Raw genomic sequence first — 11,662 nt, 5'->3', positions numbered from 1 at the left:
CCACTTATAAACACCCACTTCAGTAGTGGTTTATCATAGTGAAATAGTAGTTTAACTTAAGAAATTAGTGGTTTACAGTAAAATAACAATGATTATAAAGTGAAAAACAGTAGTTTAACATGGAAAACTTTCATTCAAGTTTATAAACATGCCTTATAATTGAAAGAGAAGGGAGAGGGCTAGAAATACACACATTTCCATTGAATGGAGGCTTTGTGCAATGGAATGGTGGTTTCTACTGAAGATTTTTGCGATTTCGGAATCTAATAACGTTTTTTTTGCAATAGTTGTTGTAAATGGAGGCGTTTTCCAATGCAATGAAGGGTTAGGGAGGCATTGACATCTAAAAATGAGGTTTTCAGCAATAGAATGGAGCTTTTGGCATCTAACAATGGAGGTTTTTGGGTTTCAAAAATGGAGGTTTTTGGGTTTTTTATACGTACGTAGGTGGGAGGAAGAAGAAGAAGAGAGAAAAAGGTGGGTTTTGGGATTTGTATTCTAAATGTCATCATTTCAAAAAGGTGATTTGATAGGGAGAGAGAGAGAGAGAGAGAGAGAGAGAGAGAGAGAGAGAGAGAGAGAGGGCATTTTAATCATATGCACTCTTGATTGGTGATTTAGAAAACACCCCTCTTGAAATGTCATAGTCAGTAGAAACCCCTTCTATTTGGTCATTTTCCCTTTAATATATTTAGGTCCGTCCTAGAAGGAATTTAGCAGATGAAGTGTTGCATCTGACAGCATCAGATTTTTGTCTTATTTAAGAAGTGGCTGCTGTCAGATGAAACACACCATCTGCGAAATGCCTTCTGCTTTGTATGCTAGCATTGTATAGTCAATGCTAATTAGATGACAAAAGCATATGGACCCCATCAAACATGTCTTATCTGCTGCCTCTTTGTTGCTCAGCTTTTGTTTACAAAGTAGACCTCAGAGGAGGCAAGACGGCAATACGACCAAATCCCATTGCAGGCCAGGAAACAATATTTCACTACACGCTCTCTTCACTTGTCATCTTTCCATTTGTCCCTCTTTTTCTTCTCCTTGCCATTTTTCTCCTTGTTTTCTTCTCTCTCTCTCTCTCTCTCTCTCTCTCTCTCTTACTTTGTAGGCTTCTCCGCCTGAATGGCATCTAATCACCAAGTCTCTTCACCCTCTCTCCCGCTCCTCCTCTCCCAAAGATCAAACCCTAGCTCCTCCCTCGCTTTTCAAACCCTAGAATTCCGTTTTGAATCCCCTAAAGAAGCTCCGAAGAGATGGAAATGGCGTCTCGAGAGCTCTTCCCTTCGAAACCCTAGACATTCGCCTTTCTCTTGCGAATTTTCTTCAGTTATCGGTTTTGAAACCCTAGTAAATCTGCCATCGCATCTCTGTTAGAGTTTTTTTGCAAGATGAAGGCTTGAATGCTTGTTTTTATTTGCAAAGATCTGATTTTAGACTTTTTTTTTTTGGTGCTACGTTTGATTGTTTTTTGGATTCGGATACACTGCAAATCTGTTGCAGGTAAGCTGATACGAGGTTGAAGGGAGTGGAAAATGGCGTCTCTAGAGGAGCTACTTGCGGAGGAAGGGTTTAAAGGGAGGCCGAGGTCTAGAACTTCATTCAAGTCTGTAAGTTTGCCTCTCTACCTTTTCCCTGAAAATAATCCCTATGCTTCTGCTTCGGATGTTAGGAAAAAGATTGAGAGGACGAGATCTAATGTTAAGTTGCACGGATCTGGAATTGAATTGAAGAAAAACGAGAGAGTTAGGGTTGGTAGATCGAAGAACAACGACCTGCTTGAAGACAAGAGACCTGTAAATGAATCTAAGAAAGATAAGGAATTTGAGTTTTTTGAGGGAAAAGGTTTTAGTGAGATCCATGAAGATGAGAAATTTACTGTTGAAACTCCTGAAAATGTGAGGGATGCGGCGAGGCATAAAGAGAGATACTGGAGTGATATCCATGAAAATGAGATATTCGATGATCAGGATTCGATTGATTTGCATGAAAATGAGAGATTTAATGGTAATGTGTTGCGGTTGAGTGAGGCTTTGAAAGATAGACGTGGTAACGATATGAAGGAAGATATGAGATACAAGGAAAGAACTAGGAAGGAGTTGCAAGGAAATGAGAGGAGTAGAAACAGATCCATGTTTCAGAAGAAAATGAGCTTTAACAGCTACTCCCAGAAAAACTTTCTGGAATCCAAACCATCTAATGGTGGATCTAGTAAAAGTTTACAGAATGTTAAAACATTTGAAGATTCTAATAGTCAAATGCATCCAAATCTTGAACGAGCGGTTTCAGAACCTGCACTTGATGAAGCTGCGATACAAGCCATGGTTTCTATCCTTAGTGGTTATATTAGGCGTTTTCTCAAAGACAAAAATTTCCGAATGTCAATTCGTAGCAATTGTTTGTCTTGCCTAAACCTTGCTGAGCCAAAAGATCGCCATCTTGATGACAGTGGAGTTGTTGTTAAACTCAAACAGGCAATTCAAACAGTAGAAAGAGTTGCTGGGGAATTGGGAAGCCTAAAGGAATTGAAGAAAGCATCCTTACAGCTGAGTGTCATTGCAGGTTTTAATTCAAAGGATCTAAAGGATGGGTTTACATCTGGGATTCCTAATTCGCATTTGGCGGCTTGTGCCCATCTCTATCTTTCTGTGATATATAAGCTCCATAAGAAAGAAAGAGTTTCGGCAAAGCATCTTCTTCAGGTTTTCTGTGATTCACCCTTTCAAGCGCGAACTTGTTTGTTGCCAGAGCTGTGGGACCACCTTTTCCTTCCCCATCTTTCACATTTGAGGGTTTGGTATGACCAAGAAGCTGAGGCGATTCCAAATACGTCAAGCAGGGTGAGGAAGCTTAAACTTCTTGAGAAAGTGTATAATGAAATATTGGATAGTGGTACTTACCAGTTTGCGGTTTATTACAAGGAATGGCTGACAGAGGGGATTGAAGCCCCTGCCATTCCATCTATTCATATTCCTACAACTTCTGTTCGCAGAGTTTCGCCGGGAGGTTCACATGGGCCTTCTCCAGACCATGATTCGAGTGCAATTGGTTCCATTTCCTCTCACCCAATGATCAGCAAAAAATTATATGAAGCTGTTTTTGGCCAATCTAATAAATTGGATGATATTGATGAACTAAACAATGGGGAGGTGGAGCAGAATTTCAGTGCTTATTCCAGAAGCTTTGATGTCAATATTGAAGAAAAGGAAGGAATGCTAATTCACTCTCCTAAACCAGGAACTTATACAGGACAACAAATGCAAGACTACCCTATCGAGAGTATGCCCGAGGATCCATCACTTCATGTAAGCAATTTCTTTCTTATTCTTCTCTCATTCTTTCTATACTAGTTGACTAACCTTCTTGAGATGCCGAAAATAAAATGAAAAAATAAAATAAAATAAACTCTTCTAGGATTTTACATTTTATCATATGAGATTTATTGATCTTGCTGTCTGTTTGAAGGCCACTTGTTATGTCTAAATAAAGGAACACATGAGAATTTGAATGAGACATGCCAGCTCATTTATGTTCCGCATGAACTACTGCGTCAGGGCTTGGGTGGCAGACCTTGGGTTTTGAATTTAGGACCGTGACAGTGATGTTGGGTTTGATTGATTTTCCAGCCCGTCAAATCACTATTCCCTATATAGGTCTCTCTTCATTTTGTGCCCCAGGCCTTCAGCTCATGTACCTGTAATAGTCATGTATAAGTTGCATGCATTTGGGTGGGATAAAGCTTTCAAGTATTTTTCTGTTCAGTATTCATCTGGTGAATCCATGATTGTGACTGGCTGAGAATGCACAATATGGTGAATGGCACATGCCTCACAATGAATGTTGAAAAGTGCAAACAGGAGTCGCTCAATACTTGATAAATAATGCACATTTATTGGGATGTGCTTGTGTGCAAAACTGCAAACATAACTATAGTAATACTTGAACCAATTGACAACCTTATTTTTTTTGCTGTTATGCCTTAGTGAAGATTACCTGTTGACCATAAGGGAGGACCAAAATCGTACAACACAAGACTAAAATCTAGTGCGGAAGTAGAATATAGGACCATGACTTCTACGACGTAGAGATGGTTTGGTTAAGGCAGCTACTCCCGAAGATACACATGCTTTCAAGAGTGCATGCAAAACTGTATTGACAGCAATTAAATTATCGCAAAACCCGTTGTTTCACTTGAATGCCATAACAAAACACATAAAATGACTCATTTTGTCGGAGGAGTAGAAAGTGGCGAGATACCTCCACTTTTTGTTCCAAGTGAAGCCTAGGTAGCAGACATCTTCACTAAAGGTCTTATAAGAGATCATCATATCTGTCTATTTGGCATTTTGGCAAACTGAATATGTTCAAAGCCTTACTACAACTCGATGGGTGTGTTAGAAATAACACATAAGTCACTCAATTTGAGTTTGGTGCATACCCAAGTTTCTTCTGGTTTGTTATATCTTAATGCTATTCGTCTAATTTTTGTGATGTGGATCTTTAAATAAGCAAATGATTAGGGCTGTACCTCATTATGAAATAAAATACAATTCAAGCCCCACAAATTGTGAGTTCTGTTTTCCTCTCTTCTCTACGAAAATACTCTCTCTCTCTCTCTCTCTCTCTCTCTCTCTCTCTCTCTCACACACACACACACACACACACACACACACACACACGCAATCACACGCGCACGAATGCACGCACGCACATGTGCACGAACGCACGCGCGCGCACGCAATTTCACTGTGTTAGCCTAATGTTTGGTCTTACTCTATGAAGATACATGACATTGTTTTCAGACAAGCATATATGTAGGCACGCACGCGCGCGCGCACACACACTTGAAAGTATGTTATCCTTATTATTCTTGTTGTGTTATTTGAATATGTTATGTTTGATCACATCACTTTCCACACCCTGCAGGCAGATGGGCTTCTGTTAAATCCCGAGAATGCAAGGGGATCTCATCCAGTGGTTTCTCCAGAAGTGAAAGAACTAGATGAAGGGGACAATGCACACCTTTGCCAGAGCATCTCAGGGAGCAGCACCACGCTGCATCTTCTTTCACATACAACGGCAAATGAACTTACTCTTAAGAAGCTGGCAAAATCTGTTTTCCAACTGGAGCGGACTGAGGGTTCCATAGATCCTGTTGATTCTGTTCCTCCGTTTTATTCTAAGTACATGGCAGTTTCTGATCTGTATACCAAAGTACTGATATTTGACACTTGCTTGTTGGATTTCTAAATGAGGATTATCATTTGGTTCTGACTCTTACAAACTTTAAATGCCACTTTGAGTGCAGCCAAGCAACATGATATCTTCTTCAAAATGTGAGGTTGTGGCATCTACAACTGGTAATATCGATTCACCTGTGACAATCTCTAGGTATGCATTTATTTATTTTTTCTGAAAATAACACCTTTCTTCCTGAACAGTCTTGATAACCACTCATGTTTTTGTTTTATCAGTGCAGGGCTTTATGGAAAATTTGAATATTTTGGCGAAAGCTCTTCCTTCTCTACTATTCCCAAAGATTTTACTTGCCCTTTAACAGGGCAGTTGTTCGAAGACCCTGTGACACTAGAGACTGGTCAGACATTTGAGCGAGTGGCCATTATGGCATGGTTCGATCGAGGAAACGGAACATGCCCGGTAACTGGGCAGACACTGAAATATGTATCAGTGCCGACTACTAATTTTGTTTTGAAGCGCGTTATAGATGGGTGGAAATCTGAACACTGTAGAAATTTGTTGGATTTTGCCACTCAAATAACAGGGAGCTCGTTTAAACATGAATATAGATCCAAGGATGAGGCAGCTTTATTCATACTAGAGAAGCTTCTTACTGCTTTCAGCACAGAGGAAAGAATGGAGAACGCCAAACACCTTGTCTCCCTTGGAGGTTTGGAATTTCTTGTTCGAAGGTTTGAATTGGGTGATTTGGAAGAGAAGACACGTGTCGCATCACTTTTATCTTGCTGCATCGAGGCAGATGGAGGTTGCAGAAACTACATTGCTAGAAACATAAAAAAGTCATGTATCGTTCAGCTCCTCCATAACAAGCAAGTTAGGTCAAGAACAAATGCAGTGTTGTTGCTGACTGAACTGATTTGCTTAAAGAGGTCTGTTTCATTAACTTTTCAATAATATTGGTCAATACCCAACTGCCTTCGCCTTCTTGGAAGTTGCATATTTTATGTATTTTTATTTAAAGCAATTATCATTTACTTCATTGGAGTGACAAGCGTGAGCCATGGAATGCTATGGTTTTATTCTTTTGGGCCTTTTCCCTTACCAAATGACAGTGAGACTCTTGCTATTGGCCATAAAGGGACGTCTTCAAAATTTGCTCTCTATACAATTTCCCCGAGTTAATCATCGACTTGCCTAAGTCGAATCAGTTTTACCTTTGCCGAGTTCTTGTTCGAGTCTTGAGTTTTCTTTACCAAGTCAATCAAAGACTCCAGTGACTTTCCCGAGTTAATGAAAAGTTGACCTCATCAATCATTGACTCACCTCAGTTTTTTTTTTTACCACGGCTGAGTTCTTGTTCGAGTCCATGTTTTTAAATGCTATCTTTATATCTTAAATCATTGGAATGCATAGCCTCCTATGGTTAGAAAAGGCAAGGTCGTATCTGTTTTCGTCTGATATTTCTTGATCTATATTTTCTCTTGACCTTCATGCTACCTTATTTTATGACGTCACAGGAGGACCACCATCACATCTTTCTTGGGTGACTTGCAGAAAGAGGGGATGATGAATACTCTACATGTTCTGCTTGTATATCTCCAAAGCTCTCTACCTGAGCAAAAACCCCTGGTTGCTGTACTCCTTTTGCATTTTGATCTTCTGGTATGCTTTGTAATAAATATTAAATTAATTTGGCTAGTTTTCTGTTTGAAGGTTTGAATGTTTTTCTAGTAATCCCGCTGTCTTGTGACTCGTCCTGCTTTTATCCAGATTCCCAGTGGAATTAGCTTTGGGTATCTTCATTGAAGCGTTTAACATTAATAACCAAAAAATTGGAAAGTGAAAAGTGCAATCTGATAAATGAATAATTAGAGATCAGTTTGTTAGATGTCTTACTAGTTGTCATGGTTGATCTGGATTTGCTAGATTCTTATCAGATTGCGTCCAACTCAGCTTGTGACGAGGGTATTGCTTTCCCACCAAAAAGAAAAAATAAAGGGAAAAAGAAAAAGAAATAAGCTGGGGAGAGTGCTGTTGAAGAAAATAATGGGATACACTGTTCTCTGGTTTGCTGCCGGATTATCTTCAGTGTTCAGTCTTTCAGAGAAACTTGGCCCAATATAGTATTTATCTCCTTTTGCTTGAGGATGGGAAGTATGCAGCTAGTTTGCATGCCCTTTTTTTTTTAAGGAGAATAACTAGAGAAAGGAAGAAAACTCAAACACATCTAACTGTGGCAATACCAGTTGACAGGGTGTGTTTCTTTGCCTTCTTGTTTGTTACCGTTAAAATGTCAAATGTACGTAATTGATTTACCAATGTGCTTCTGGTGCAGGATTTATAGAGAAAGTCCAAGTTGATCTTTAACTCATATAAAGTTGCTCAAACATGAGGCTCAATTAGGTTTCACACACTGTCTAAAATAGCTCAGATTCAACCATTCAATATATCTCGGGAAAAAAACATTCAATAAAAAAACATGGGGCTAAATTAGGGTTTCACACACTGTCTAAAATAGCTCGCATTCAACCATTCAATATATCTCGAAAACCACAAGTAATGTTATCTAATTGATTTCCATCAAATCAAGTTGATCCAACTGTTGTAGCTCAAGACCAACATAATTTAGAAATTCAATGGTAGAGGTTGATTCGATTCAGTCGTCAAATCTCAGCTCAGATCGTTCAGATTGATTCTCTTAATGATGATAGTAAAACCCTAGCATCCACAAGGAATTTTAAATTCAAAATCAAAGATTAGATCAACGTTCACAACCCTCGGCAATAAAGATTACTCAATCCCACCACGAGAAGCAATTTCGGATTCTTTTAATCATTGTGATGCTTGTAGTAATACCCTTGAATGAAATCAACAATTTATCTTTGAAAACCCACACGTATGGAATTTGATATTCATCACTTGGCTAACCTTATGTTGCAGGAAGAGCCCCAAAGATTTAGCTTATATAGAGAAGAGGCTGTTGATGCTATTACAGTGGCCCTGGATTGCAGTTTGACAGATGAGAAGGTCCGAGAGCAGTCTTGCAGAGCTCTTTTTATCTTGGGAGGGCATTTTTCATCTTCTGGAGAGGTACTGATAGAGACTTGGCTACTAAATCAAGCAGGGTTCAGTGATGGTTGTGACACCAATTTTCTCGACAACGATGATAGGGTCATCCAAATTGATGAATCCATGCCGTGGGTATGTTCCGCTTTTTTCAATGCATTGAGGTTTTTTCCACTGTAGCTCCTTTTAGAAGTTGGAAACTGCAAGCTATGATCTAGGTTCAATATTTAAAATTCGTAACAATATACCAGTATTTCATTAAAAAAACAATATACCAGTATTTTTCCGTAGTTAGTGGTTTTTAAAGGGAGGTGCTATCTGAAAATGCAGGCAGAGCATCAGCTCTAGGATAGCTACCGCCTGTGGGCAGTGTGTTTTGGTAGCCATCTGACCAACTCCGCGGCACTCAGGAGTGGCCGTCCTGGCTGTGAGACACTCTCCCTGCAGGCCGTCTTATGATTGTTCCTTTTTAAATATTTCTGATAGGCCATTTCATTATTGGGAAATTAGAGAAACTCTCTAGTTCTGACCATGATGAGAAGCATTTTGGTGCGCTTAAACTCACCATTTTTTTGGTGCGCTTAAGTTGTTATAATGCCTCCCATTCGTTTAAATGTTTGGGTCCCGCTGGGTCCCGTTTAAGCGCACCAATGGGAGGCGTTATAACAACTTAAGCGCACCAAAAAAATGGTGCGCTTAAGCTCAGCAACAGTTTTCTCTCTCTCTCTCTCTCTCTCTCTCTATATATATATATATATAATGTTTTTTTACCGGAAAAGTAGCAATAATATTGTCCAATACAATGTTCTTTCTAGGGTGGTATTCTAAGATATGCCACAGATGTTTTATTTTTATTTTTTTGAATAGCAACAAATACTATTGCTCAACAAAAAAACAAGCAAAGTGATCACCTTTCTTTTCAATACCTCACAGAATTTTGGTGTGTCAAATACATCTTGCAAATCTAATACTTTAGACCATGATTGCAATTGATCCAGACATGTACAACATGGTGGCATAGCTTAACCTTTTTCAGGTATATGTGGAGTAATGTAGGTGACATGATTTTCAAATCAGTGATTTGTACCATAAATTGACTGTCAAGTACGGTATGTCCTGGTTGATGCTATTTCCCATTTTATCGGACAGAGAGAGCTGCCACCTTAGGAATCAGGATTGATCCTGATATATTCCGTCCAAAAACTTTAGTTCCGTAGATAAAGCACTTGGGTTTGTCTCACACCTAGAACTCTGAGGAATATAGGTTGGTATTAATCCCATCTTCTTTTTCCCTAGTGATGATATTGACCGTTTTCTAAGTCATTAGGGTCTCGAATGAGGGTTTGAAACACATTTTTTTCTTTAAGAGGGACAAAGACTACATCAATGCAGCTAAAGTGCTCATGGATGCACTGTCTGCAACTAGTATACCCTTTTTTTTTTTTAATGATAACTAGTATACCCATTTAGATTGTGGCTTGTCTAGAATGGGTATCAGTTCATGAGCTACGTAAAAGCTCAACTCTTTTTCTACATTACTTCTTCTTGAGAAACTTTATGAAACATGAATTTCAAAAAATGCTTATCTGCTGGGTGTGGGTGCTTTAATGGCTAACTTAGCCTTGGGATGCCCTCTGTTAGCAAACATCAGTGTTTTAGTTATCCTGCTTTTATGAGTTGTTGCCCTCCTGAGTTCTCTTTTCTGTAACGTTTCGCTATCTTTTCAGCATGGATATTCTATCCCAGTTATTGAAGTTGACATTAACATTTTCAGCAGGAAGAAGACAAGGCCAGAGAAGAGTGGTTGAAGAACTTGGCATTGCTGCTACTTGGTAACGGAACAAAGTCATTTCTGGAGACCATCTCCAAGTGTTTAAGCTCTGGAAACCCTGATTTGGCAAGAGCTTGCCTCACCACCGTTGCATGGCTGAGTCAAGCCCTTACTTCTTTAGTAGATAGTGAATTTCAGCTATCTGCATTTTCAATTCTTGTCCCTCGGCTGAAAGAAAGCTTGGAATGCGAGCAAATTCAACTTAGAGTACTTGCTTCCATGTCCCTCCTCAATTTCAGCAAAATTTCAGGTGAGCAAGTTTTAATCTTTTTATTTTTGCTGGCTTGCATGTTAACCTTCTTAGGCTTCTAGTTAAACAGGAGATTGGATCCACTTTTGGATGGATCTCAATGGTCACTGTACATCACCTTTACATTTCAAAGTCTGAATCTGGGATCAGATAGTGACCTTCAATAAAGATCCATCTCTAGTTCCGATCCGCCTACTATCTTTAGGCCCTGTTCATTTTAGATTGTGGCAACCGATTGTGGGCCCAAGCCAATTATTGCCCTCAAAATTAAAAGTAATTTTGAGTCCAAGAATCGGTGTGGGGCAATTGGTTGTCACAATCTAAAATGAACATGTCAGTTCACGATGGGACGAAGACCATGTCGGTCACCTCATGATGTTCCACGAGATCAAAAGTCCTGATGTCACATACACTCCCCCATATGCCTCAGTCTGTAGGACGCAAAATTTGATACTAAAAGTGATCTCCACAGTCATTCATATCTTCATAAGTATGCTCTATGCTAATCCTACTTCAGAATCTCATGATTTCTATTCGTGGAAACTTGCAGAGCGCCTGGTCTTGCTTATGTAACAGTATACTGATAGTTTTGAATTAGGGGTGCAACTCAGGTCGATTTTTGAGAATTCGGCTTGAGCTTTTTGCCATACAATTGGGTCGGGTTTAGCTTGATTCTAAATTTTCTAGCAAAAGCTCAACCCATCCCGACCCAAATCTCAGCCCTATTTTGAATTCATGACTGGTCATAATGCACTGTTGTTCTTTGAATGTTGCAGAATGCCGGCTCCTACTTCTGACGTTTGGTGAAGAGATTGTGATTCCTCTAAGTACCCTTACAGAGGTCACATGGACAGCAAAGGAGCTTCTTAACTTTATTTCAGGGGAGTGCATCTAGGTTCTCTAAATGCCCACTTTTTTAGTGACTACTGTATTATAAATTCTGACTGGTATCTGTATGTATAATGTTTTTTATAGCAATGGTAGACTCCGGATTTTACTGCTTATAATTATTATTATTATCTTCGTTGTGTTGGGTGATTGAGAGCAGAATTTAAATTCTCATCCTACCCGAGCAGTTTTACAACCATGGTTCCATTGGATGGCCAAGATTCATTTGAATTTACTGTCGATCTGCATCTGGCTTTTTTTGGGGAAAAAAAAAAAAATTATGAATAAAATTTAGGGATAATTAACATTTACACCCCCTCTCCTCTAGTTTATGACACATCCACTTCCACCCCTATAGTTTAAAACGTGACAAATGTAGTTTCAATTTGTTTAAGGTAGGCTCCGTCAGCTGAAGGTTCGTCCATAGA

The 11,662-nt window shown here is 39.3% G+C and overlaps 1 protein-coding gene across 2 annotated transcripts; it reads left to right on the top strand.

Annotated features, from left to right (window-relative positions):
- Nucleotides 1–928: 928 nt before the first annotated feature.
- Nucleotides 929–11,366, top strand: LOC143886729 (putative E3 ubiquitin-protein ligase LIN-2). 2 transcript variants are annotated; one of them, XM_077390834.1, is made up of 8 exons: nucleotides 929–3,305; nucleotides 4,927–5,214; nucleotides 5,309–5,391; nucleotides 5,475–6,128; nucleotides 6,717–6,861; nucleotides 8,140–8,400; nucleotides 10,043–10,346; nucleotides 11,123–11,366. In XM_077390834.1, the coding sequence occupies exons 1-8, from the start codon at nucleotides 1,536–1,538 to the stop codon at nucleotides 11,239–11,241; spliced, it is 3,624 nt and encodes a 1,207-aa protein (XP_077246949.1). In that variant the 5' UTR covers nucleotides 929–1,535; the 3' UTR covers nucleotides 11,242–11,366. The 2 variants fall into 2 exon arrangements, with proteins under 2 accessions (XP_077246949.1, XP_077246948.1); XM_077390833.1 differs by having other exon boundaries at nucleotides 10,040–10,346.
- The last annotated feature ends 296 nt before the right edge of the window (nucleotides 11,367–11,662 follow it).

The sequence above is a fragment of the Tasmannia lanceolata genome, unplaced genomic scaffold, assembly GCF_043159265.1.
Source record: "Tasmannia lanceolata isolate RefF3 unplaced genomic scaffold, GAP_Taslan_0.1 ptg000011l, whole genome shotgun sequence".
NCBI lineage: Eukaryota > Viridiplantae > Streptophyta > Magnoliopsida > Canellales > Winteraceae > Tasmannia > Tasmannia lanceolata.
This window is presented reverse-complemented; position numbering and strand designations above follow the sequence as displayed.

Bases quoted from the DNA above. Each gene is read 5' to 3' on its own strand.
- LOC143886729 (XM_077390833.1), top strand. From the start codon at position 1,536: ATGGCGTCTCTAGAGGAGCTACTTGCGGAGGAAGGGTTTAAAGGGAGG. The intron at 3,306-4,926 runs GTAAGCAATTTC...CACACCCTGCAG, and splicing joins CCGAGGATCCATCACTTCAT to GCAGATGGGCTTCTGTTAAA. The intron at 6,129-6,716 runs GTCTGTTTCATT...ATGACGTCACAG, and splicing joins GAACTGATTTGCTTAAAGAG to GAGGACCACCATCACATCTT.